At 41.9% G+C, this 25,243-nt stretch overlaps 1 protein-coding gene and 1 long non-coding RNA gene across 5 annotated transcripts in view; one reads left to right on the forward strand and one right to left on the reverse strand.

The window, feature by feature from the left end:
* The window catches only part of SMAD1 (SMAD family member 1), an 82,263-nt gene that overhangs the window by 33,981 nt on the left and 23,039 nt on the right, over positions 1–25,243 (forward strand). For 3 of the 4 annotated variants that reach the window (XM_006062125.4, XM_006062122.4, XM_006062124.4), the window contains exon 2: positions 1,630–2,206. In XM_006062125.4, the coding sequence (XP_006062187.1) occupies positions 1,807–2,206 (400 nt within the window). In that variant the 5' untranslated portion in view covers positions 1,630–1,806. 4 annotated transcript variants of the gene reach the window in all.
* On the reverse strand, positions 9,961–11,180 carry LOC123330000. The gene is made up of 2 exons (XR_006545671.2): positions 11,132–11,180; positions 9,961–10,151 (listed from the first exon to the last, which is right to left on the reverse strand). It is a non-coding gene; the product is annotated as an uncharacterized LOC123330000 (long non-coding RNA).

Here is a 25,243-nt window from a genome sequence, read left to right on the forward strand (position 1 = left end):
GTCGCACAGAGTCGGACACGACTGAAGTGACTTAGCAGCAGCAGCAGGTTGTGTTTCTAAACACTGTCCATTTCAGGTTAGCCCTTGCACTAGGGCATACCTCTCCAAGGGTCTCAGCGGAAAACCTGGCATGTTTACCAGAATTTCTCCTTCTTGGCAGGCCCTCAGCTCTGTTTTTTTTTGGGGGGGGTGGGTGTGCTCTCCTCAACACTATGAGACTCCTGAAATCTCTGCTTGGTCCTTTAGCTTCTTTCTACTTGGGTTCTTACAAAGTGGCTTTGGCAAATGCCTTGAGAAGAAAAGCAGTGAAGAATGTTCAGCTTATCACTTCATCGCTTTTCACATCTTTCCAGATGTGGCCGCTTGTGTCCTGAGTACTTTGATTGCTCATTGATGCCTTAAAAAAGTTGGGCTTCCCCCCCCACCTCGATTTATTCATTTGTATTTTATTCAACTTTTATAGTTGTTTGGGGAGGAGGTTGATTGGATACCTGCTACTCAGTCTTAGCTGGAGTTGGTGCAAAGTTATCATCTTTAATCTTTTTCACCATTTGCATTTTTATCTAGTGAAGAGTAACTGGGAGGTTTAAATGAAACGACTTGACTAAAGTATTTGATACAGTACGTGCTCATGTGCTTCATTCATTTCACGTCGATAAAAAGCATATTTGAAGAAGCAGGGAATGAATTTCCTGCCTTAATTGCCTGATAGTCCAAAGGCATAGACTTATTTACTGAATAAAGACCCTAAAATGTTGCTACATTTATCTAGTATAAATATAATGAACTACCTTTTCTTTTAGCATGAGATACTTGAGCAAACCAAAAACAGATGTTAAGACTGTTATAGTTTTACCTTGTCCTATTGCTTTTAGTTTTTGTTGATTGAGGTGTATTTCGAAATAAATATTTTAGAGCCCATGAGTGACTATAAATATAAAATATCACAGTATCTGTTGAGAACTTGAACTTTTTTTGCACTAAGGGGACTATTGCTTCTACCTCATAACTCATATAAAGAGTAGCATACTTCTTTTAAATTGTATCTCAGTTTATTCATCTATAAAATTGCAATGATTGTATTACCTAGTTGAAATAATTATTTAAAGGGTTAAATACTGTGCTAGTCTGCTGCCATAACAAAATACCACTGATGGAGTGGCTTAAACAATAGAAATGTATTTCTTACAGTTCTGGAGTCTGTGAACTCCAAGATGAAGGGTCCAGACAGTGTGGTTTCTGATGAGAGCTATCGTCCAGGCTTGTAGGCAGTGGCCTTCTCTCTGTGTCTGCAGGTGGCCTTTCCTCAGTGGGTGCACACGTAGGGCAGGAGAGAAATCTCTCCCTTCTTCTTATGAGGCCACTAATCCTCTCAGGTTAGGACCCCACCCTCATGACCACATTTGACCTTAATTACTTCCGTAAAGGCTCCAGGTTCCATCTCCAAATACAGTCACACTGAGGCTTCAATATGAGTTTGGGGGTGGGGGGGTGCATAATTCATTCCATAGCACACTGTAATACATAAAAGCACTTAAAAAAATACCTGGCCCATGGTAATTGTTTAATAAATTGTGATTTTGTGGTACAGATGATATTAAACACCTTTTCCCCTTTTTTCTTTTCTAGGTGCTCGCTTTGGGTTCCTTTTGGAAACACCAGGAATGGTCATTTCTACTTTTCAGGACCTCCGCACAAAGAAGCTAAGGAGAATCTTATGTAGATAAAGTGAAGCCTCTTTCACTGTCCTTTCACATTGGGGACGTCTATATTTCTCCCTCCACAAGGAGCGTGCGTAGCGCCATCATGAATGTGACAAGTTTATTTTCCTTCACAAGTCCAGCTGTGAAGAGACTTCTTGGCTGGAAACAGGGTGACGAGGAAGAAAAATGGGCAGAGAAGGCCGTTGATGCTTTGGTGAAAAAACTGAAGAAAAAGAAGGGTGCCATGGAGGAACTGGAAAAGGCCTTGAGCTGCCCCGGCCAGCCCAGCAACTGCGTCACCATTCCCCGCTCCCTGGACGGCAGACTGCAGGTCTCCCACCGGAAGGGGCTGCCTCACGTCATCTACTGCCGCGTGTGGCGCTGGCCCGACCTTCAGAGCCACCATGAACTGAAACCATTGGAATGCTGCGAGTTTCCCTTCGGCTCCAAGCAGAAGGAGGTGTGCATCAACCCCTACCACTATAAGCGAGTAGAAAGCCCTGGTGAGTGAGTCCTTTCCTGTAGATGCATTTAGCAGATTTGTGTTGTTTCTCGAAATCATCCCTTTGCATGTTTTTGTTGTTGTTGTAATTTCTAAGTATTAGGGGAAAAGTCATGTCTGTCAGTCCTTGAAAGGGTCATACGTTCTAACAGCATAGTCTCTAGTTAACTTTCTTAGGAGCAGGGCTGTGAAAACTGTCATGGAGGCATTAATGCATCTACCTTTTCATAAATTGTTTTTTTGCTAAATTTATTCTTTATGTTTCCCTTTGGTTCTGTGCATTTCTCGGGACAGAGTTAGCTATGATTTTATTGCAAGGGAAGAAAATCAGGAAAGAAGCATGATGTTGCTGTCTACATACTTGAGGGTGGTTGCCAGTGACTTATATCACTTTATCCTTAAAAATAGCACTTTTTATCATCTCCAATAGAATTTTGCTATGGCATACTCCCTGTGGAGGATATGAAGGAATTATGTTCTGCTGTGGAATCATTTAATACTATTACTTTATATGAGATACTTCTAGTTTTTACATGTGCTGCCTTGGAGAGGGTGGAGGAAGCATAATAAAGGATATACTTTTAACATTTACTTGGTTTTGACTTAAATTAGAGTCCACATTCTAGACAGTGGCATCAGCTGGAAAATGATTAGGCAATCTCAGGCACTTAAATATCTCAGTGTCAGATTGGAATCAAATTTGTTGATGGATTAGTTATTAATAGCTGATGGTTACCAGGTGTTCCCAAATGAGGCTGTGTGTTAGATTCATGTGGCTCTCTCCCAGAAATTCTTATTCTGGTAGAGCCCAGTGATCCGTGTTTGTTTTTTTTTTTTTTTTTTTTGACCCATGTTTAACATGTACTCCAGATAGCGTTGATAGGGGCTATTGGATTGGTGTTTGGGAACTATGCTATATCCCATAATAACCTGGTTGTCAAATAAAAAGCATTCTGGTTTCTTATGGAATATTTATGACATTCAAAAAGGTAATAATAAACATCTTTGTATCCACCACCCAGTTGCCTTCAGTAACTACTGTTCTGAATCTGATGGTTAGATTTGATGAACATCATTCCCAGGCATGCTTTTTACTGTTGTTTTATATGTATGAATCCTTGACAGGATGTACTGTTATTTTGTATATTTAAAAGTATTGTATAGTGATGTTAGAGTATCCTTCTACAACTTGCTGAATTCATTCAACATCATGGTTTTGTGATTTCTGTATTACATACTTTAGGGTTACTTTGTCAAGGCCTGTGAAAAATCCTCAGGAGGTTTTATTTGAATTTCATTGATTTCATTTGGGGAAGGATTGACATAGTTGTGCTCTTGAGCACAATATTTTTCTAAATTTATTTAGGTTTTTAAGTTTTCTCCTTGAAAGTTCTTGCACATCTTTTCTTAGATTTATCAGTATTTCTAGATGACCAGGTTTTATTGTATCCTTTAAAAAGTTACATTTTGTTACAGTTGTTCATGGCTAGAACTGTACTTGATTTTTTCCAACAATCTTGATGAATTCTCCTTGTTCTAATATAGACATTCTTTTACTGCTTGTTATATCCACCATGATGTAAATTTTAATGTATAATATATACAACAGGGTCATTCAGGTACATGGCTTTTTGATTCCCATAGTAACTTTAAGAGGTACAGAGGGAAGATTCTAATCCCACTTCACAAATGACGAAACTGAGATCCCTATAAATTAAGTGACCTGTGTGTCAGACAACTAAGAACTGTATTGAGAAAACATTGTGGATCCGTTTTCTCCAGACCTCCCCCTCCATCCTATGACATTTCATCCTGTGCAGCAGCAGTTGCCTCCCGACTGGCGCCCCCTGCAGGGGGACTAGTGCACTACAGAGAGTGTTCCAGGATGCATGCTCTAGCCATGTAACCTTCCTGCTTCCCATTCCTTTACACGCAGCTTTGTGTTCTGGTCCTCGCCTACCTTGCCAGCTTCTTTTCCCACCTTGATTCTTTCATGTACTTCCCTGGTAACGCAAGTGGTAAAGAACCCACCTATCAATGCAGGAGATGCAAGAGACACAGGTTTGTTGTTGGGAAGACCCTGTGGAGAAGGAAATGGCAACTGGCTCTAGTATTCTTCTTGCTTAGAGAAGCCCATGGACAGAGGATCCTAGTGGGCCACAGTCCATGGGGTCACAAAGAGCTGAGCGTGACTGAGCACACACACGCTTCGTGTGGTTGAGTCACATGGGAACACTTTAATGCACTCCTCCCAAGTGCCTCATTTCTTCTCCTTCTCCTTAGTCTTCCTTGCAGGATAGTAAATCAAGCTCCAAGATGGCAGGAACCATGTGTATAATTAACATCTTTACTTTTAATAGTGAGCACAATTCAGTACATTTCTGATGTTAAAGGCAAACACTACTTTTAATTTCTCTGTTGGGCCTTTTTTTTTTTTTTTTTACAGATGAGTTTTTGGTTTGTTTGTACCCTCTGACCATTATCTTCCCTTTTGTTTCATTTCATTGCCATTACTATCTGACATTAGATGAATATTAAAACATTAAAAGTTAATACGGAAATGATTTTGTTACTCTTAATAATTTAAAGACCCTGACTCTGGGAAAGATTGAAGGCAGGAGGAGAAGGGGATGACAGAGGATGAGATGGTTGGATGGCATCACCAATTCAATGGACATGGGGTTGGATGGACTCTGGGAGTTGGTGATGGACAGGGAGGCCTGGCGTGCTGCGGTTCATGGGGTCACAAAGAGTCGGACACGACTGAGCGACTGAACTGAATAATGTACATGTAAAAGACTTGACGGGAAGGAGTTGGAAAACCAGCTAAAATAAGGCATTTTGAGACTCCATGGATATCACTTCATCCTCCCCTTTAGCCAAGAATCTGGGGAGCCATGTGTAGACCAGTTCTCAAAAACTACGAGGCCAAGATCTGGTGAATTTGAACATGTCAGGATTTTCCTTATATTTTTCATACTTTGAAGGGGATTCAGAACAAATGGACTTTTTCAGAGACCACCATGAAGCAATCCCTGCACTTTGTGGGGGAAAAGCCCCACTAAATCAAAGTGCAGGGGGACCTCAGCCCCATACACTCCCAGTTACACAGGCATGCGGCAGGGCACACTCCTGGCTGTTTCTGTGAACTGGGAAACAAGGCCGAGTTCTAAGCTGCAGAGGCACAGCTCAGCACTGCATTCCTTTGAACCTTGTTTTTACCTCTGAACTGTTTTACTTCAGATACAGTATTTCAAAGAGCAGTTCAGCAGTTGAAGCATAAGTTAATCAGGTCTCCCAAATTTGTTGTTTTCTGCCAAGGCCCCTGTTGAGACCTCAGGAGGAAAATCCAGGAGAAACTGCAAGTGTCTGGAAGGTTTAGAGCAGTGGTTTTTCAAAGTGTGTGGTCCCCAGACTAGCAGCATTGGCATCACCTGGGAACTTGGTTGAAATGCGTATTTTTAGATCCTTGCACAGACCTACTGAATCAAACTCTGGGGATGGGGCCAGCAGTCTGTGTTTGGACAGGCTCTCCAGGTGATCCTGATTCAGGCTTAAAGTGTGAGAACCACTGGTTTCCAGGCAAGTCATCAAGTCCAGTTGACAAGATGAGGTCTCTTATTGAAAAGAGATGCTAATGAGTTAAGAGTTTGAAATCCCTCTTTATTTAGAAAGTTGCATTTTGTTAGGGGTATAAAATTGACTAGCTTGCTCTAGAATGTCCCTTCCTGCTGATATTTATAAAGATTAGCATTCTGATACAGTGAGTCTTTAGGGGGGTGGGAGAGTAGACTGGGAGAAAGGAATGCTTTGTTATTTGACCCATAGACATTTTCTAATTGTTCTTTGGGGTATCTTTTACTATCTCTGTTTCTTTCACCAAAAATAATTTTAATGGATTTAAGTAACTGCTGTTTTTCTTTAACCTATGCCATTTGTTTTGATTTTTTTAGACACAAAAGAGTAAAAATTGTAGTGGTCTGGGGAAGAAACCAAAAGTTATAGAAACACTTGTATTCATCACAATTAACAATGGGATTTACCTATGGCTGATTTATTTTGTGGTTTGACAGAAAACAGCAAAATTCTATAAAGCAATTATCCTTCAATAATAAATAAATAAATAAAAAAACAAAACAAAAAAACAATGGGATAGGGTGTGAGAGGCAAGAACCTTTGGGGCTTCCCTGGTGGTTCAGACGGTAAAGAATCTATCTGCAATGCAGGAGACCCAGGTTCATTCCCTGGGTTTGGGAAGATCCCCTGGAGGAGAGCATGGCAACCCACTCCAGTATTCTTGCCTGGAGACTCCCATGGGCAGATGAGCCTGGCGGGCTAGTAGTCCATGGTGTCACAAAGAGTCGGACACAACTGAGCAACTAATTTCTTTTGTTCTTTTTTTGTAAGTACTTACCAGAGCTAGCACCAAGGTCCAGAGTAACTTGGCCATTAATGAAACATGCATCTTTGGGAAAAGTATTGATAGAAAGCAATAAGACTTGTCTGCAAGTGTGTGGACAGTTATAGGAAAGAGGAAGTTCTTGTGGCTTCTGAAGACTCTGACCCTGCTGATGATGTAACAGGCGGCTGTTTACTTGGACCTTTGGTAGTCTTTAGAGTCCAGGCTACTTATTAGTGGTTGGGTTAAATGGCGGTCTTCTTTTTCTTGACCAAAGAAATTGCTTACGTGATGAAGTCAGTCGACTCGCTGTGGAGTGAAAAGCCATTCCGTTGCTATCTGCCGCCATTAAAATGCCTTCGTGGAGATTTCCTGTCATTTTTTTTTTCTTTTTTTAATGTTTTTCATGTGATTCCTGAGAATTATCTTCTGTACTTTGAACTTCAAAGGCCATATTGAATCTGAGCTTGAAATTCTGACATTTCAAATTTGATTTGGATCTCTCAAGTAACACCCTGGTGTTCGCTTCCTGGTTGGTGCTTCTTTCGTTTTCAGCATCATAGCTCCCAGCCGTTTAAAATTCACCTAAAATCCTCTTCAGAATTCACCTAAAATCTTCTTCATCTTTTGACTGACTGCAACGTTTGCCCCTTTGGCTGCCTCAGTCACCGGGTAGTTCCTAGCTCCGTAAATTTTGCCTTAAAATCTTAGAAATGGACAGTGCATCGGTGGTTACTGGGATCTGGAGGGGAGTGGGCGTGGCTGTAAGAGGCAGCGTGGGGGAGGCACCCTTGGGTGGATGGAAAGGTTCTGTGTCTTGGCTGTGTCTATGTCAGTGTCCTGACTGATGCTGTTCTAGTTTTGCAGGCTGTTACCATTGGAGGGTACTGGGTACAGGGTAGACAGGATTTCTATGTTACTTCTCACAGTTGCATGTGAACCTGCCATTGTCTGAATCTAAAAATGGTGATCCCTGAAAGAAGCAGCTAGTCTTGAATGAGTCACCTGAGCGCCCCTCCTCAAGACAAACCGTTGTGTCTGGCAAGCAGCAGAGGTGCTCTGTGAGTCCTTTCATTTTGTCACACAGAATATTAAAAAGACGTATACTGAAGGCTCAAGATTTAATAAACTTAATATTCAAAAATAGAATCAAAAATTTTAATGCGTTTCTTCATGTTGTTAATGTGATTTTTCTTGAGCCAATGATGACAAAAACCTCTATGTAATTAAAGTGCCTTTTTTTTACAGTCTTGTATTAGTATATCCGTTTGGAGGATAGGGAAGGGTGGGGGGGATGTATTGACTCTTCCTCCAGGTTTATCTGAGTGATGTGGATACCTAGGAGTCTGGTAACTGAAGCTGTAAGCCAGATACCAAGATACAGCAGTTAGAAGCAGAAGCAGTTAGAAGCAGTTGTGAAGATTTGGGATTAACTATCAACAATATCAACTATAAAAATTAAAGCTTTATGACCTGTGCATTATAGTCAGTGTTCTCCAGAGAATCAGAACAAATAGGATAGATGTAGATCCTAGGTATTTATAAGATCCTATTAAATTTAAAAATTTATTAATTATCCTTCTGATAAGTCTACTATTGGTACTTCCATGGTGGTCCAGTGGTTAGGATTCAGTACTTTGTGATGAGGGCCTGGATTCAATCCCTGGTTGGGGAACCTAAGATCCCACAAGCTGCATGGCATGCCCCCCTCCAAATAGATTTTTAAAGGTTTAAAAAGAAGTCTAATATCTGTTATAGATTTATTATGGACGCTGGCTCACATGAGCGTGGAGGCCAAGAAGTCCCACAATCCACTGTCTGCAAGCCAAGGAGCCAGGCAGACACTTAATGTAATCCCAGTTTTAGTCCAGCGGCCTTGGAACCAGGAGCACTAGTATCCAAGGGCAGGAGAAGACAGGTGCTCCAGGCTTTTTGCTGGCAATCAGCATTTGGGTGCAGCCCACTCACAGTGGCAAGGGTGGTCTTCCTTACTCAGTCTGTCATTTCAAATGCTTCTGTCCTCTGGAGACAGCCTCAAAGACACAGCAAGAAGTACTGTTTCACCAGTTCTCTGATCATCCGTTAGCTCAGTCAAGGTAACACACAAAATTAACCATCACACTCCATGAAAAAAAAAAAAAAACAACAAATAAAATAGAAGCAATACTGTAGCTAATTCAATCAAGACTTTTAAAATGGTCCTTGTGAAAAAAAAAGAAAGAAAATTTCTTTTCACTCAAACATCTACAATTCATGTACAACTCCCCAGGAACTGAGTCTGCCCCAGAAAGACTGTAAAGAATCTGCCGGCAGTGCAGGAGAGCCAGGTTCAATCCCTGGGTCCCCGGAGAAGAGAATGGCAACCCACTCCAGTATTCTTGCCTAGAGAATTCCGTGGGCAGAGAAGCCTGGAAGGCTACAGTCCACGGGTCGCAAAGAGTCAGACACGACTGAGCGACTAACACACACACAGGAAAGACAGGCACGTGAGTACAGCACAGTATGCTAAATTGAATGAATTCTGCTTCCGTCTAAGCTCAAGGCACAGCCAAGTGGACATGGAATTTGGATGGCAGACTTTTTTCCCCTATATTATCATTGGCATGTGGCTTGTGTCTGATAATTTCATCACTGTCATCTGCAGTTTTATTAGAAATGGATGAAGTAATGTAATTGTGTGTAGGATTTTATACCCAGATCTCTTAGTGGATTTCTTTATCTTAAATCCAAGACAAAATATGAAGTTGATTATTTTGCTCTTTTCTTCTTTCCTTGAGCAGCTGTCCTTAGTGCGTGATTTGGGGCACTGGTTTTGTGTTATTTATGAATGGATGAACTCACGGTAAGCTTTAGCAGTTACTATGTATTATTTGTACATAAAATATAAAAGTACATAAATTACATAAGTTGAAGCAGATATCTAGATAATTATTATGTGACTTGTTTCTGGGTAGAGTTTCTTTATTGCCAGATCTTTCCCAACTTGAAATTTTAAGACTGTGATCCACAGATTATACGAAGTATCTTGCTCATACTTTTGTTTTCCTGGCCATTATCCTCTACTTCATTCCTTTTCTGTCTCTGCAACAATTAGGTGGGCTAGAGAAGATATATTCAGACCTTTTGGATTCACTTAAAGGTTCATCGCCCTTGCATTTTTGCTCCTACAGTTCATAAGGCTGTAGGAAAACTAGCCAGCCAGCAGCTATTAAAAACCAAGCACACTCTCAAAGAACCATGGCTGATGGAAAAGCAATTTTGAAAACCACAGAGAAACACTTGTAATAAAGTAGTTCACTGATTGCAGTTGTGAGGTAGTAATGTTTTCAATCAAAAGGAAAAGCCTAGCTAATAACTTCCAAGACTAGCTTGGGGCGAACTGACGTTGAGACCTGTGAGTAGTGTGTTGGGGCTTTTGATCCCCACGTGTGGCTCCTCCTCAAACAGCAATTTCTTGTGGGTCTGGGAGTGTTCTGTGTGGTTGTGGTGGGGACACTGCAGGTGACTTGCCCTCGGTTGCTGTAGCGCCTTAGGCTCTTGATGGACCCTTGAAAAGTGAGAGAAATGAGGGAGAAGGTTGGCTTTTGTAATGATCTCAGGCTGATTCTCTTGGTTTTACTTTCAGCCTCCTTGGTATTAGATGTTCAAAGCTTCAAAGAAAAGACTGGACATTTCTTTCTCCTGAAACTGTCCCATCTCTTTGTCTTTTTCTACTCTGAAATGCAGTGATTTCTCAAATGATCCAGCATCATGCCTGACAACCCTAAGTTAGCCAAATCATCAGACCTCAGCCCTGATATTTGGAAAAACGAGATTTGTTTGGGGAGGAGATAGGGAAGGAAAGAGTGGAGGTTTACAGAGCAGGGCTGAGGGACTTCTGGCAGCTGGAGGCTACCCTGACTACTGTGTTAAAAATCTCAAGAGGGCCTGGAGAAAAGGAGAACTAAAAAACAAATATTGTTAATTTGCTAGCATAGCACTGTTAGATGCTGGTCTCGGGACTGGTTTGAAAGGCTGCAGACTTGTTTCCCCTGCGTTTAGTCTGGTGTAGGCACTCACGACGTCAACAGCAGTTCTTCCCTGTGGGTGAAGATGTGTTAAGGGACTGAAACTGTCCCTTAAACCCATTTCACCTTCCTAATTACCAGTGCCCTCAACTGAGTTTCTCCATTGTCGTGAGCTTCAGCACTGAAGCCTGCCCTTGAACATTCCATTCAGTCTGCTCGTCATGACATTGGTACGGGCCACATGGGTTGTATAACTAGAAGTAATGTTAACCTCTCTGAGAAAGAAAGAAACCTGGAACCAGAGACTTTGTTTAAATAAAGAGATTTAGATCCACAACGGACTGTTTGGCATTTTTCTCCCCTGGTTATTTCTTTATTTTTCTTTTCTTTCTTTTTTTTTTTTTTGAGAGAAATCTAGTTTCCAAAATTAGTAAGTTTTGCTTTATTAACTATGGAGGAGTAGACTTTTTTTTTTAATTAAAAGTTTTTTTAAAAATTATTTATTTATATTTGACCTCACCAGTGGGCATGTAAGATCTTAGTTCCCTGTGGGCATGCTAAGTCGCTTCCGTCATGTCCAACCCTTTGCAGCCCTATGGACTGTAGTCCGCCAGGCTCCTGTGTCCATGAGATTCTCCAGGCAAGAATACTGGAGTGGGTTGCCACTCCTTCCTCCAAGGAATCTGCCCAACCCAGGGATCAAACCCCCATCTCTTATGTCTCCTGCATCGGCAGGTGGGTTTTTTACCACTAGCGCCACCTGAGAAGCCCTCAAACCCATTCCTTGCATTGGAAGCGCAGTCTTTCCACCACGTAAGTTCTGACCTCCACCCCCACCCATTCTTTAAATGCTTGTTTTTATGCTCTGGAATCCATTTAGCAGACCTTACAATGCAAGATGAGGTTTAGATCCTACTACACCATGATGTCATTTCCAAAGCAGCTCTTTGAGATGCTGCTGTTCTCAGCTCCCTGCTGTCTCACAAAGCAGCCGTGTCTTATCTGAGTTAAGGGTATGGCTCACATGGTCACACATCACCCGACCACATGGTCACACATCACCCGACCACCTGCCCACTTGCCTGGGTGGGATCTTCAGTCAGGAAAAGGCCAAAGGAGAGACTGTGACTCTTGAGTATTATTTGGGCGGCTTTTTGTAAACTGAAGGTAAACATACATATGACAACAGAGTGAAATTAATTGCCTTGTGTGTTTTTTTCCTGTATGTTTCCCTATAATTCCATCTAGCTAGCTCTGTAGCAGACTCGGCAGTATTTTTTCTGTGATGGTGTTGTTTCTTCAAGCATGTAAAAAATGTCTCCAGGGTATGATGCTGTATTGGACAGGTTTTTTGTTTGTTTGTTTAAAGAAAACATTAAAAACACTTTTTTTTAATTGTAGGAAAATTGCTTTACAGTGTTGTGTTGGTTTCTGGACAGGTATTTAGGTACAGTGGTCAAGTTAGGAAAGAGTTGTGGGCAAGTGCTTTTGAAACATCTAACTACAGTTTTCAATGGGAAAAAGAACAGCTGATGTTAAAATGAATTATTTTTCAAAGAGAAGACCGATGGGAACATGTCCTAAGGACTCGGGTCAGCTCAAATTGGCTGTTCCTGGCTAAAGCAGATAGTACAACCAACAAGATAATTAAGGTCAGAAATGAATTATCAGCCACTGGAGGATAAAAACAGGGATCCAAGCTGATAATGAATGAGGGAGAGGGCTTCCCAGGTGGCTCAGTGGTAAAGAATCCGCCTGCCAATGCAGGAGATGCAGCAGACGCAGTTTCGCTCTCTGGGTCAGGAAGATCCCCTAGAGGAGGAAAGGGCAACCTACTCCAGTATTCTTGCCTGGGAAATCTCACGAACAGAGGAGCCTGGCAGGCTACAGTCCCTGGGGTTGCAAAGAGTCGGACACGACTCAGTGACTAAACAACAATAAAGGAGAGAGGAGGGCTGTTGCTGACAGGAGAATGCTGACTGGTAGATGTGGAGTTCTCTAGGAAATTCAGGACAAATGGGAACTGTTAAAGGAGATACTTCTCTGTAGTTGTAAGGTTAAAACGTGGTGGGGTAGAAACTCGGGTCAGAAGGCTTGGACTAAAATTTGGCACTTAGTAATTTTGACCTTGGGCTGGTTCCTTCTCCTCTTTGAGCTTGTGTTTGCTAACCTGTGAAATGGGGAGTGATAATATCTACCTTCCAAGGTCATGCTGAGGACTAAATCATGCACGTGAACATGCTTTCTGCACTCTGGGAACGTTAAATGTGGCTGAAACAGTGATACAAAGAGCATAACTTCTGTGCACATCTTCTTCAGAAGAAAAACAAAATTCGTAATGTTACATTTTCACCAAACACATCTTCAGAAAACTATAGTACAGTTGATTAATGAACAACTCGGAGTTTAGAGCCCTCCACACTGTGGAAAATCCATGTATGAATTTAAAGTCAGCCCTCCATATCCACGGTTTGGCATCCTGTGATTCAACCACCTGAAGATCATGTAGTACATATTTAGTGGAAAAAGAAAAAAAAATCTGTGATTGTGGATCTGTGTAGTTCAGATCTGTGTTATTCCAGGGGCAATATTTATGGTATTAATAACAGTAGCAATAAAAATTAAAACAGCTGCTTTTTATGTGCCAGGCACCGTGCTCATGGACTCATGTGCATGCTCATTTCCGCCTGACCTCAGCTGTAAGAGGTGCAGAGAGATGCCAAGCAGCTGGGCCTCTGAGCTGCTGTTGGGTCACGTGGCTTTAAGGGGCGAGGCGGCATTCAAACTTCAACTTTGTAGTTGAAGTCTAACCACAAAGTCCATGCTGCCACTCACCACACTGCTGCTTCCCTAAAGAAGTCATTCCCCACACTCAGCCAGTTTTCTTTCTTTGACAAAGGAGAAAGGTATGCAAAATTTTCAGTAGCAGAGGGTTTAATCCAAAATACATATGTGCACCAGCGGCTTGAGTTTGGGATTGATAGATCAAATCAGTCAATTCTAAAGGAAATCAACTCTGAATATTCATTAGAAGAACTGATGCTGAAGCTCAAATACTTTGGCCACCTGATGGGAAGAGCTGATTCACTGGAGAAGACCCGGATGCTGGGAAAGATTGAAGGCAGGAGGAGAAGGGGACGACAGAGAATGAGATGGTTGGATGGCATCAGCGACTCGATGGACATGAGTTTGAGTAAGCTCCAGGAGATGGTGAAGGACAGGGAAGCCTGGCGTGCTGCAGTCCATGGGATCAAAAAGAGTCAGACACGACTGCGTGACTAAACAAAAAAATGGTAAATTGAGAGTCTACACCTGTGCTTCAGATGTTTCTGGAGGTTTTATTGGTATTTATTTCCCATCAGTCTTCATCATTAGATAACAAGTGTCTGTTTCCTGGAATATATTTAACAGAATCAAATTTGATCTCAGAATGAGAACTAATTGCATGCTGCTGCAATTACAAGTGACTGCCTGCTGTGACGCCTGGGGCAGGACCATTTCCATATCAACAGCAGTCAATAGGTGCTTAGGCCCCCTAGGCCAGGGCTGACCGGAGCCCAGGAACTTGTTAAAACTAACCTGAGCAACATCAGGAGACACCTGTCTCCACTCCTGCCTGGTTGTATATTCATGGGCAAGTTAGGTAGTCTCTACCTCAGTATTCACCCTAGGTCAGCGTCGTTATGAGGATTGTTACTGTTCTTCAGTCGCTAAATTGTGTCCGACTCTTTGTGACCCCATGGACTGCAGCACTCCAGGCTTCCCTGTCCTTCACCATCTCCCAGAGTTTGCTCAAACTCATGTCTATTGAGTCAGTGATGCCATCCAACCATCTCATCCTCTGCCTCCCCCTTCTCCTCTTGTCCTCAATCTTTCCCAGAATAGATTAGTTAACATTTGATACAGTACTTGACATAAGTCAGCACAATATAAATGATTAAATACAAAGAAACCTGTGAGAAGTACTAATGCTCCTATTTTACTAGTAAGAAATGAGGTGTGAAGAGTGAATTCCCCGTCAATTGGCTCCAAAGTAATTGAACAAGACTTCCATCCAGAAGTCCAAAGCTAAAGCTTGCTTCTAACTCTTTTTAAACTTCCTGTGAACCTTATGAAGGACCTTTTCCTCTCCTGATATTTTAAGCTGACACCCTGACTTTTTTTTTTTTGTCTCTAACAAGCTATGAAGTCTCTGATAACATAGCACCTTCCTTCTGTGGGAGTTAAGCAAATACATATTGGGCAGAGGAAAGGAACCTGGGATAAGGATGGAAGAGGAGCTGGAGAGAGGAGCCGGCCACATTCAGCCTCCCAGAACGGGGTCTCTAGCCCTGCAGGGAAACGGAGGCTCCTGCGCCTGAATTCACCCCGCCAGGACCCTGAGCTTCTTGATCTGAAGCCATTGCTTTTTCTGTGGCTCTAAGCCTTCTGACCAAAAAACCTGGACACTGAATATTCTTCTCAGCTTAGTATAAAGCTATGCTGGTCTACTCTATATCATTCTAACTTAATCTACATGCCCGAGGATTGAGACTGATGCTGTATCAAGTTTTAGAGGTGGAAGGGATACCGCTTAGACATCTAACAAGGTGAGAAAATTGAAGTCCAAGTTCCACAGCTGGTTAGAGACGGAGACAGGACAGGAACCATGGGGCTGCGTTGCCAGTAAAGACAGTAACCCCTCACCTTCCCCACCCAGGCTGCGTTCACTCAAACCCCGGAAGGTCTTATCTGTTGTGTGGGGGTGAGATAGAGGAATCTTCCTCGAAACAAGTGTCTTCCTAATTGACTGAGGACCATGCTTTGAGCAAGGACTATGCTTCGAGCAAGACCTTGCTTGTAATTATAGTCAGCTTATAATAACTAATCAAAAAATAGTAATATAATTCACAAACATAAATTAATTGAAAAAAATTTATTAGGGACCTATTATATACCAGGCGCTGTACAATACAGAAGGAAAAAAGCTCAATTCTCCCCCAAAGGGGCTGGTGGTCTGAGTGAGGTAAAGTCAAATTAGCAGTAGAATGTTGCTGATGGCATGATAGTCTAAGCTGCAGTTGAGGCGCAAAGAAAAGAGAAATTCGTTTCTTCTGGGGGTGGGTAGAAAGAATAGGAAAAATACCCTAAAGGAAGCGACACTGAACCTGAGATTTGGGAGTATATCAAGTGAGCGAAAGTACAGGAATATGAAACCAGCAGATGGAAACTGCTGGAAGCTTGGGGTGGCTGGGTAAGGAGCAGGGTGAGAGAGTTATCCCAAAGGGTAGGTTGGAGCCTGTATCTGCAGTAGGTCATGGAGTCTTAGAGGACATCCTGTGGACACATAATCTTGCAGATGTGTTTCAAGGGGATCCCCTTTGGTGTTTAGAAAGAGGGAATCCCCTATTACTTAGGAAGTTGGGTTCTCAGAAGTTGATTTCAATTTAGGCCCTTTTAAACACATTATCGACTGGGGAATTTTTGCAGAAACTTAACACCTGTGGCACTAATGTGTGGTCAATAATGTGTTAAGTAAATTTAACCTTTTTTCGCAGATACTTTTGTTGAATACAGTTCATTTCTTTGTTTATATTTAAGTTTTGTTCACATGTTCATCTTCTGTTCATGTATGTGTACTCAAGAGTGAGCCAGTTCTAATGAGGTAGATGAAACTGGAGCCTGTTATACAGAGTGAAGTAAGTCAGAAAGAAAAACACCAATACAGTTTATTAATGCATATATATGGAATTTAGAAAGATGGTAATGATGACCCTATGTGCAAGACAGCAAAAGAGACACAGATATAAAGAACAGACTTTTGGACTCTGTGGGAGAAGCTGAGGGTGGGATGATTTGAGAGAATAGCATTGAAACATGTATATTACCATGTGTGAAATAGATCACCAGTCCAAGTTTGGTGTATGAAACAGGGCACTCAAAGCTGACGCGCTGGGACAACCCTGAGGGATGGGATGAGGAGAGAGGTGGGAGGGGGGTTTGGGACAGGGGGACACATGTACACCCATAGCTGATTCATGTCAGTGTAGGGCAAAAACCAGCATAATATTGTAAAGCAGTTAGCCTCCGATTAAAATAAATTAATAAAAAAAAGAGTAATTGATACATTCCTCGAAAGTAAATACTACAAAGTGAAAGGAAGTGAAGTTGCTCAGCCGTGTCTGACTCTGTGACCGCATGGACTGTAGCCTACCAGGCTCCTCCATCCATGGGATTTTCCAGGCAAGGGTACTGGAGTGGGTTGCCATTTCCTTCTTCAGGGGATCTTCCCAGCCCAGGGATCGACCCCAGGTCTCCCATATTGCAGGCAGACGTTTTACCATCTGAGCCACCAAGGAAGCAAATACTGTAAAGTTGCTATCTTTAGACAAAAATCATCTTAACTTTTAAAAAGATGTTCCCTCCAAACACTAAGCAGAAGAATGAAAAGAGAATGTTAAATACACAATCTCTTTCTAGTCTTACAGTACTGAGTACAGTCGTCTGGTGGTTATTATGAGTAGACCTTGATTCAAACCCTGGCCCTCCGCTTAGCAGCTGTGTGACCTCAGACGTTGTCACAGAGCTAGGCTGAGCCTGCTTCTGCGTCTGCCATGAGGATTCGGGATCTGTTATAAACTCCGGGTGGGCAGGGGCAGTGACTGTCTCGCTGATGTCAGCATCTGCCGCGTCCCCCCAAGCCTGGCCCCGGGGTTCGGTGAGTGTATATGGAGTGCCCAGTGAACATTGGCTAATGTTGCTTCACACCCTGCCTTCTGCCACGTCACTACCAGTAAGCACACGAGATAAAGTGCCCCCGTTCAGGGACTTGGAGTTCTATTTGCGTTAAAATTTAACCTCAATTAAGTGTCCTGAGAATCTTTTCTTCAGTGTAGTTTCCCTGACATATCCTGAGGTCAGGAATTTTATTTCATAACTGCATATACTATTAACTTTTAAGTAGTTTTACCCTCTCCATCACTCTCTTCTGGAAATGTTTCTATTTAGGAGGTCACGAACACACACCGAATCGAGGGACATCTGCTTGGTACAGTTATGATACTGGGCACAGCTGCTCTGGCAGGTTGACTACCCTCCCCCTCCTCACCACCCCCCACCTATTTTCAGATGAGAATTGAGGCCGCGGGACCTGATCTCAGGGACCTAAGCTCCCATTAGCCCTGGACCACGATCCTGCTCTCGGGTGACCTCACTGACTGTCCTGAGCGAGGTGTGGTCTGCCACTTGGGCACCATGACGCTCCAGATGAGCACGGCAGCGGCAGCAGACTTGCCCAGTTCAGGGCTAGAAGGGCCTTCAGACCCCTTGCTCTGCGGAGTGAGGAAAATTGAGACCCTTGGAAATTAAGTGACTTTCTCAAAGTCACAAAACTAATAATTATCATCATCAGGCTAGAACTTGGGCATCTCCACTGTACCCTAAACTCCTTTTCCACGTCTTCAGAACTAAAAAGTGTTATGTACTGCTGGGTCGTAGCCAGCTTATTTGCCATCATGTCTGTATGGACAGGCAGCTTTGTTATCAGAACTCTCGTGTGTGTGAAAAAAAAATTTTTGTCCATGAACATTTGGCATATCGTAGCCTCATCTGCCTTCATCTTGTTACAAGACTACTTTATGCAGATGACTTAGTGATAGAATTTCAGATACTTCAAAATCTGAAAAACGTTCACCGATCTGGAGGGTATACAAGAATACTTTGCACAGCCCAGCCCCCGTCTCCGGGGTTAGCTGTTTCTCGTTTCTTTTTCATTCCTTTTCCCTGTGCCCTGGTAACGCAGAAAAGCTGAGTCCAGTGGCAGAATACAAATGGCTCCTGATACTCGGTTCCGGAAACAAAAATACATCCTGAACCTTTCTTAGTTTGGTTTCCCTATTGACTAGAAAAGGGATTTTATTTCATTTTTTAACTGAATGGTGGCGGTGGTTTTAGTTGCTACGTTGTATCCGGCTCTTGCAACCCCATGGACTGTAGCCCACCAGGCTTCTCTGTCCATGGGGATTTCCCAGGCAAGAATACTGGAGTGGGTTTCCATTTCCTTCTCCAGGGGATCTTCCTGACCCAGGGATTGAACCCACATCTCCTGCCACTAGGGAAGCCCCAACTGAAATAGAGGCATAAATACTTCAAAAGGCAGAAATTTGATTTTTTTTTCCTCGTGAGCTATTAGGAAAAGATAACATACGCAGTTACTAGGAGTTTTTGAGTAGGTGGAGGGAGGTGTTGTGAAATTATCTAGGAGCCTTCCCCCCTCACCCCCCAAACTAGAATCCTCCTGAAGAGATAGTGTGAAAACAGCTCAATTTTTGTTTATTTTAACCAAGGTTGAAAAGTTGAAAGTTAAGTCACTCAGTCGTGTCCGACTCTTTGCGACCCCGTGGACTGTAGCCCACCAGGCTCCTCCGTCCATAGGATTCTCCAGGGTTGCTGCTGCTGCTAAGTCGCTTCAGTCGTGTCCGACTCTGTGCAACCCCATAGACAGCAGCCCACCAGGCTCCTCCGTCCCTGGGATTCTCCAGGCAAGAACGCTGGAGCGGGTTGCCATTTCCCTCTCCAATGCATGAAAGTGAAAAGTGAGAGTGAAGTCGCTCAGTCGTGTCCGACTCTGTGCGACCCCATAGACGGCTGCCCACAAGGCTCCCCCATCCCTGGGAGTCTCCAGACAAGAACGCTGGAGTGGGTTGCCATTTCCTTCTCCAATGCATGAAAGTGAAGTCCCTCAGTCGTGTCTGACTCTTCGCGACCCCACGGACTGCAGCCTACCAGGCTTCTCCATCCATTAGGACTCCTAAAATACAAGGATGATACAACACATTCGGAATTTTAAATGATTCAATTCAAAAAGAAGTTTATGGGCGTAAAGAAAGTGTTTAAACATTGGGTCCTTCTTTCAGAGGAGATTCTCACAATTCAAATGAACCAGTAGGAGCAGTCCTTAAAGGGAAGCTGCAAACGTAAGTCATTCTCTCAAGTTGCCAGGTAGGAGTAGTTTTATCAGTGTGCCGAGGAAAAGGGTTCCCGGGAGAGTCAGTGCTCCCCTGTTTGTCTTTTCCCTAAACTAGAAATAGACTGAAACGTGGAAAGAAATACTAAGAGAAGGACACTCCTCACCCTCTCTCCCTTCCAGTTTCTGGCCTGAGTCAGTTGTCGAGTTTGCACATCTCACTCCTCTCACCTGGCTCATCAGCCTCTCACCCAGGAAATAAGAATTTCATAGAGGTTTGTTTACACGTAGATCATTGGCCTGAGTATTTTTTTATTTTCTCTTCCCCCAATAGCAAACATAGCTTCATATTGAAATATTGCTGAAATGAAAGGAAGAGGAGCTGGGGGTCGGGGAGACTCTGGGACAGAGCACGCATCTCCTTGTCCTTCAGGAGTCAGCGCAGGCGAGGCGCCTGGGCCTTGTTTGAGAGCAGCTTGTGTGTGTGGACGTAAGCCTGCCTGGCTCGCTTCCCCCTGTTTCTTCTCTTTCACATTAATACTTCATTCCAGGTCTAGCAGCTGTTTCAGACCCCCATACCATTCCTAAATGTAATCAGTTATTAATAGTTTGGATGACCATAAAATTTGCTGTCCAAACCAGAACACTTTTGAGAGTGATGTGTTAAGTTGCTTCAGTCGTGTCCGACTCTTTGCACCCCCGTGGACTGTAGCCTGCCAGGCTCCTCTGTCCATGGGGATTCTCCAGCAAGAATACTGGAGTGGGTTGCCATTTCCTTCACCAGGGGATCTTCCCCACCCAGGGATTGAACACGGGTTTCACGTTTCCTGCATTGACAGGTGGGTTCTTTACCACCTGTGCCACCTGGGAATCCCTTTTGGGAGTGACATTGGGTCACCTATTAATAATTCCATCAGAAAACAGCTACAGGCTGGGACTGTCCCAGGCAAGCCAAAATATACAGATACTTTATTTATAATCTTCAAGCTATATGAATCAGATTTGATAGTGATGCACCTATTAGCATCGTCAAGGAGTTAGAAGTGTTTCATAATTGAACTTATTTGACTAGACTGGAGTTTTCTCCTGTCAGTTGCGTGACCTTAATTTGTCCAGAAACACTTCTAGAATTTATTCTACTCACTTATCCCTTAAACATCCCTTAAACAGACTATATCAGACAGAATTTAACATTCTTGGAAAGTTGATCATCAAGACAGCAGAACCTCGGGGGTTGAGAGTACCCGTTGCCTTTGTTTGAATCCCAACTCTCCACCCTTTCTCTGGGACCTTAGGTAAGTTATCCCTCCAGCTTTCTTATTTGCAGGGTGTGATAATGTGCTCAGCATGGTTCCAGGCTTAAATAATTAAGTATTAATTAAGTAAGGTTAAGTAAGGAAAAAATGGAAGACATTAAAAGATACAAATAGAAAAATCATCATATTACAGCAATATAAAACTATGTTTAGAGTTTCCTTTTTAAAGAACACAGAAGACAAATAATTACACCACATAGAGAAGTACAGTAAATATAATAAATAACTAACAAAAAATAACATGACAGAGTTGATACCAAGCATGAGTCATATCAATAAATATAAATAGGCTTAATCACCTATTAAAATTAAGAGATTTCCAAGTTGGTTCAGAAAGCAAAACTTTATGCTGTTTTCAAGAGACCCATCCCTCCGCCCCCCCAAGAAAAAGTGATTAAAAAGCTAAAAATCAAGGAATTGGTAAAGATATATCAGGCACCTGTAAACAACAAGTGGAGGATTGTGATTCTGATATCACACAAAATAGAATTCAGAAGACCAGAAGGCACTGACCCAGGGAGACACTTCAGCACGTTATTGACTGGGGCGTTTTTGCAGAAACTAACAGGGTGGGTGATTGTTTTGTAAGTGAATATTGAAATACCCTCGTTTGAGTAAATAACAACTTTTTTTGCACTTAATGTGTTTATTTGAAACTTTGTATTTCTCACTAAAGCATTCTAATACTTCATTGGAGTGTGATAGCAATATAGCTGACATCTCCGTGGAAAAGAACAGAATGTCTCTTACAAATATACCATGATCACTGCACTTTCCCTTAGAAGAGCAGACTCCACGTTTTCGCAGCATTTTTCTTTTCATCCTCTGGGCATTATTTCCTCTAGAACATGTTCTTTCATTTTACTCGATAGTCAACAAGGTGGATTTCTTCAGGGGCTCTTTTAGAAATGAGAAATTTCGTGATGTGTCATTTTTTAAGATTTTATGGTAATAAACTTGCGTTTATCATATACACACGATTGGGACAAAGATCTAACAGTGAAATGTGAATGATTATGACAATCATAAGTTGTGTAATGAACGCTGGATCAATCTTAAGCTCTAAAACTTCATGATACATATGGTCAATGATGTGTTAAAGTGAACATATATGCACCAAATATCACAGCAACCTCCTGTATAAAGTACAGTATGGCAGGAAAAACAAACAGAAACACACCCAATAATAGGAACTTTAATACACCAGTCTAAATACATGACAGGTTATGTGGGAAAAACCTAAGTAATCATAGCAGCCAGAGATTGGAAAACTGCCCACAGGCCAAGTCAAATCTGTTAGCTGTTTGTATAAGTAGAGCTTTTTAACACAGCCACAGCCAACCACTCTCCAGTTGCGGTGCCCAAGCTTCTCATGGCAGTGACCGCTTTTGTTGTGGGGCTCACGGGCTTCAGTAGTTGTGACACATGGGCATGGTTGCTCTGCAGCATGGGGAATCCTTCTAGATCAGGGATTGAACCTGTATCTTCTGCATTGGCAGGCGGATTCTTTACCACTGGGCCACCAAAGAATCCCCATTTCCATTACTTTTGAACAAAGTATTGGTACTACTAACCAGTTCAGTTAGGCACAAGAAAATAATTTGAAAGGGAGAAGTAAAATTAGCTGTGAGAGACATGATCATTTGCTGGAGAACTATACAGTGAGTCAATGATAAAAATAACTGAGACAACAAAAGAATTCATCCAGACAGTAACATAGAAAATAGAAACGTCAATAACCAATATATAAATAATTACCAGATAGAAGGTATAAGTGAAAGTGAAAGGTATAAGGTAAAAGTGAAAACTCCATTTAAAATAGCAACAGAAAAGATAAAATACTTAATAAACTTAATGAGAAATGTTTAAATCCTAATACAGTGTTATAGGTTAAATTCTGTCCCCTGCAAAATGTATCTGTTGAAGCCCCAGTCAGAAGTACCTAAGAATGTGACTGTATGTGGAAATTGGGCCTTTAAAAAGTTAAAATGAGGCCATTGGGCTGGACTCAAAACCGATTGGTATCCTTATAAGAAGAGGAGATGGGGAGATACATAAAGAGAGACACCAGGGAAGTAATATGGAAGAACCACAGCAAGTGGCCATCTGCAAGCCAAGAAGACAGGCTTCAGAAGAAACCAACTTGCCAAACACCTTACTCTTGGACTTCCAGCCACCAGAACTTTGAGTAAATAAATGTCTGTGGTTTAAGCCCCACGGTCTGTGGTACTTTGTTATGGGCAGACCTCGCAAACTAGTACAGATAGTAGCTATGGAACGATCCTGAAAGCTGCAAAAGTAGACTTGACCTTCCCAGTTCTTGAATAAAATATTTTAACATTATAAGATATTAATTCTTACTAAGTTGATGTTTAAATACAATTTGATTCCAGTAAAAGGATCAATAATCTTTTTTTTCTGGAGGTCTACAAGGTGACCATCAAAGTTCGTATGAAAAAGTAAGCATGTGAGTAAAACTGTGAAGTGGACCGTGAGAGGGGACTGACCCTACAGATATTAGCATATACTATAAAGTCCCTACGGGGCTTCCCAGGGGGCTCAGTGGTTAAGAATCCGCCTGCAGTGCAGGTGATGCAAGAGACGCGGGTTCAATCCCTGGGTTGGGAAGATCCCTTGGAAGAGGAGATGGCAACCCACTCCAGTACTCCTGCCTGTAAAATCCCATGGATAGAGGAGCCTTGCAGGCTACAGTCTCTGGGGGTCGCATAGCATTGAACATGACTGAGCACGCATGCACACATAAAGTCTCTATAATTAAACCAGAGTGACACAGGGCAACGGACTAGAATGGAATGGGATGGAACATCTGAAAAATAGACCCTAACATATGTGGAAGTTTGTGAGAAAGGTGGCATCTCTGACCACTAGGACAGAGGTGGGCTTTTTAATAAATGGTGTTGGGGCAGCTGGCTAGCCATTTGGAAAGATAAAATTAGATCTACTCCTTATGGTATAAATAAACTGAACCCCAGATGAATCAGAGATTTAAATAAAATATGATACCTTACATGCATTGGAAGAATGCTTGGATGAATTCCTCCTTACAACCTGGGTGTAGAAGAAGACTCTATGACTCAAAATCCACATGCAAAATTAAAAAAAAAAATTTGACTACCAAAAAATAAACTTGCACATAAGCAAAGTCAAGAGGCAAAGTGACAGACTGTGATAAGCTATTTGGAACATAATATATCATGGGCTGATATCTCTAATATATATAAGATATATAGATAAGATACAATATTTTATATATAGATAATGTATCTTATATAAGATATTATTATATCTTATATAGATAATGTATAAGATCTATAATATGGATAAGATATATTTGCCTATATATTACATGATTTACTTATTTTATTGAAAAATGGGAAGACCAAAAGTGAGCAAAAGGTACAAGCAGACAGTTCACAAAAGAAGACTAACACAGGTCTTCTGAAGTACATGAGAAGATGATCAACATGAAAAGACATCTATAGAAATGTAAAAGGGCACTAAAATGCCTACCATTTTTCACGCATCCAGTTGTCAAAAACGTAAGAAATTTGACAGAATAGTCTGTTCGGGAGACTTTGGGGGAAAAAATCACTTTCGTTTGTTGCTTGTAGCTATGCAAAATGGCACAACCCCTATGCATGGAGACGTGACGATAACAGAATTATACCTGTATTTACCCTTTGACGCAGTACGTCCGCTCCGAGGATACACCTTTAGCAGTACTGCAGTATATGCATAGAGTCAGTCACTGCAGTATTGTATATAATGGTTAAAATATTGCAGACTACCTACATGCCCAGATATTGGAGATAGGTTGAATAAACCATGGTGCTCTTAGCTATAAAAGCAAGTTAGGAAGATCTCTACAGGTAGTATGAAGTTAATTCTAGAATATGCTAAGAGCCATGTCATTGGTAAAGACGCTGGGAAAGATTGAAGGCCAAAGGAGAAGAGGATGAGATGGTTAGATAGCATCACAGGCTCAGTGGATGTGAATCTGAGCAAACTCCAGGAGATAGTGAAGGACAGGGAGGCCAAGCGTAGTCCATGGGGTCTCAAAGAGTAGGACACAACTTAGCGACTAAACAACTAAACAAAGTTGAGAAAAGCAAAGCGCAGGGGCTGCCTTTCTTTTTATTCATAAAGATGAAATAAGCAAGCAAACATTTTATCTGCTTAATTTCCTCAAGAAGATGCAGAGGAACCAGGGGAAAAAAAAAAAAAAAGAAATTGATTATCCTCTGAGGAGTTTAGATGGGCAGACTGAGTAAATAAATTGTAATACATACATATAATGAGGTGTTACATGCAACATTGGATAAATCATACAAACATCATGTTGAGCTAAAGC

The sequence above is a fragment of the Bubalus bubalis genome, chromosome 17 (assembly GCF_019923935.1).
Source record: "Bubalus bubalis isolate 160015118507 breed Murrah chromosome 17, NDDB_SH_1, whole genome shotgun sequence".
Lineage (NCBI taxonomy): Eukaryota > Metazoa > Chordata > Mammalia > Artiodactyla > Bovidae > Bubalus > Bubalus bubalis.